Source organism: Mus caroli, chromosome 6, assembly GCF_900094665.2.
Source record: "Mus caroli chromosome 6, CAROLI_EIJ_v1.1, whole genome shotgun sequence".
In the NCBI taxonomy this organism is placed as follows: Eukaryota; Metazoa; Chordata; class Mammalia; order Rodentia; family Muridae; genus Mus; species Mus caroli.
The window spans coordinates 9,194,563-9,197,690 of NC_034575.1; the positions used below are offsets into that span (position 1 = coordinate 9,194,563).

The 3,128-nt window shown below is 41.0% G+C and overlaps 1 protein-coding gene across 1 annotated transcript; it reads left to right on the forward strand.

The window, feature by feature from the left end:
- The first annotated feature begins 582 nt into the window (after positions 1-582).
- LOC110296490 (taste receptor type 2 member 3-like) lies at positions 583-1,494 on the forward strand. The gene has a single exon (XM_021165195.1). It carries the CDS (start codon positions 583-585, stop codon positions 1,492-1,494), a length of 912 nt encoding a protein of 303 aa, XP_021020854.1.
- Positions 1,495-3,128: the final 1,634 nt, after the last annotated feature.

Here is a 3,128-nt window from a genome sequence, read left to right on the forward strand (position 1 = left end):
ATAAAATAATAAGTCTCCGTATAGCTTTCTTCAAACATCTTTAATGTTATTTTTCCTTCCCAGATTCCCTCCTCTGCCCTATACTTATTTTTCCAGAAGTAATATAACTCAAAAGTGCTAAAGTCCATTGGATAGAGAGCTACATACGCTGGGACAAGTGATATCTGAGACTGGACATTGTTACAATAAAGAAAAATAAGCATGTACCCTAGGGCTGTTGCTTTTGGCACTAGGAAAAAAAATAAGATAAAAAGAATTAGTAGCCATAGTCAAAATGAAAAATAGTCACAATCAGACCAAATTAGAAAACAGAGTAGCTCGCACAAGGCAGTCCCCCTCCACGGTATATAATTGTAAAGAGCAGCCATCATTCAAATGTTTGGATTTGCATTCTCAGTTTCCCATGATGAGCACAGGGCTGAAAAGTCATCTGAGTTTCTTTCTTACAGAAAAGCATGCATAAGGCTCTACTACAACCCAAGGGTCACCAGCCAGCCAGATTCCTTAGGAGCCTATGGTCCTGTGTGAAGGACTATTAACAGGAGGAATCTAAGATCATCCAGAAAAACACTGAGATTCATCATGACCTTCTCTTTCCCAGCTATTTATCACATGGTCATCATGACAGCAGAGTTTCTCATCGGGACTACAGTGAATGGATTCCTTATCATTGTGAACTGCTATGACTTGTTCAAGAGCCGAACGTTCCTGATCCTGCAGACCCTCTTGATGTGCACAGGGCTGTCCAGACTCGGTCTGCAGATAATGCTCATGACCCAAAGCTTCTTCTCTGTGTTCTTTCCATACTCTTATGAGGAAAATATTTATAGTTCAGATATAATGTTCATCTGGATGTTTTTCAGCTCGATTGGCCTCTGGTTTGCCACATGTCTCTCTGTCTTTTACTGCCTCAAGATTTCAGGCTTCACTCCGCCCTGGTTTCTTTGGCTGAAATTCAGAATTTCAAAGCTCATAGTTTGGCTGCTTCTGGGCAGCTTGCTGGCCTCTCTGGGCACTGCAACTGTGTGCATCGAGGTAGGTTTCCCTTTAATTGAGGATGGCTATGTCCTGAGAAACGCAGGACTAAATGATAGTAATGTCAAGCTAGTGAGAAATAATGACTTGCTCCTCATCAACCTGATCCTCCTGCTTCCCCTGTCTGTGTTTGTGATGTGTGCCTCTATGTTATTCGTTTCTCTTTACAAGCACATGTACCGGATGCAAAGCGAATCTCACAAGCTGTCAAGTGCCAGAACCGAAGCTCATATAAATGCATTAAAGACAGTGACAACATTCTTCTGCTTCTTTGTTTCTTACTTTGCTGCCTTCATGGCAAATATGACATTTAGAATTCCATACAGAAGTCATCAGTTCTTCGTGGTGAAGGAAATCATGGCAGCGTATCCCGCCGGCCACTCCGTCATAATCGTCTTGAGTAACTCTAAGTTCAAAGACTTATTCAGGAGAATGATCTGTCTACAGAAGGAAGAGTGAAACGTAGACTGTCTGTTGCCCTGCTGTGGATTGCTCCTGTTTCCTGTGCCCTCTCTCCTGGCCAGTTCCTCCCAGCCTGTACCCACACAAGTCAATCGTTTTACCTTGGATAGATAGAATATCAGTCTTCATGAACTGTGTACTCAAAACATCGTGATGTAATTAGAAACTATTAGTTGCTCTGTAGCACCAGCTTTGTTTTGGAAATTAGAGCCAGGCTTAAGACTTCATTGGGTAAATCGAAATTTGGATCCTATTGTCTGTCTTTCCAGGCCATTGGGTATCTTGTGGTTAAAATAAGGAAAAACACCTGAATTGAGTTCGAGACTTTACAGAGCATATAAATGTTGGTTGTTTGGTACACTTAACTGTTTGCTGAATAGATTCATTCAATAGAAAAATGCAAATGGAATGATATTACTATATATACTAAGAGTGACAGCATAGCTCTCTTGGGTATCAGAGTAAGGCCTCATCCATTTTGTCTCCAAGTGAATGATGACAAGGGAGGGTCAGCTATCACTTGAGTCAGCCTACATAAACACACAAGGACAAATAAGGATCTCTGATTTTGTTTTGTTTTATCAAAATGAAGAGAAAATGTTCAGCCTCCTGGAGTATCAGATTTATTTCCGAAGAGAAATCACAGAGGGAGTTGCTGAATGAAAAGCCTCAGAAGGAAGCACTCCCGGGGAGAGCTGACCTTATCCCTCACTGGGACTTTGGTCTGGGTACAGTAGCAAGAAGTGGATCAGGGACTTAAGTGAAAATGTTGGGATTTGATTTGAGGAGGAAAAATAATTTTTTGAAACAACTTCTGCTTCTTGGGATACAAGTTCAAATCTAAAAACTCCTATTCAACTCCTAAGCCAAAACAATATATCTTACTTTAATTGTAACAAATTGTAATTAAAAGTGATTGAAAACTGCTGGATGGATAGGTATGTATATACACAATGGTTTACTACAAGATAAAAGTTTGAAAATATCCTAACAATGTTGTCAATGATCTCTGAAGAAAAGTTTCTCATATTTCAACAGACACTGAACTCACTGGGGACATTTGTGTGAAGTCACATTGTTTGTCCCAACATGAGGCTTCTGATTCAGTAGTTGGAAAGCACGTGAGATTAGCATTGTTAACAAGTCTCCATATAATACTCCTGCCTGTGGCTTGGAGACACTTTGAAAACCAGTGGTTTACAGTAACGGTGATTTCTAATTTCTGAGGCCTAGGTGGAAAGGTTTGCACTTTACCAATTGCTTCATATATTAACGTGGAAAAATATTATACTCTCTGCCTTAACTTCTTCATTTTTTTTTAGTTAGGTATTTTCTTCATTTACATTTCCAATGCTATCCCAAAAGTCCCCCATACCCTGCCCCCCACTCCTCTACCCACCCACTCCCACTTCTTGGCCCTGGCATTCCCCTATACTGAGGCATATAAAGCTTGCAAGACCAATGGGCCTCTCTTTCCAATGATGGCCAACTAGACCATCTTCTGATACATATGCAGCTAGAGACGCGAGATCCAGGGGTACCGGTTAGTTCATATTGTTGTTCCACCTATAGGGTTGCAGATCCCTTTAGCTCCTTGGGTACTTTCTCTAGTTCCTCCATTGGGGGCCCTG

Excerpts from the sequence above, each read along its gene's own strand:
- LOC110296490 (XM_021165195.1), top strand. The coding sequence starts at position 583 with ATGACCTTCTCTTTCCCAGCTATTTATCACATGGTCATCATGACAGCA.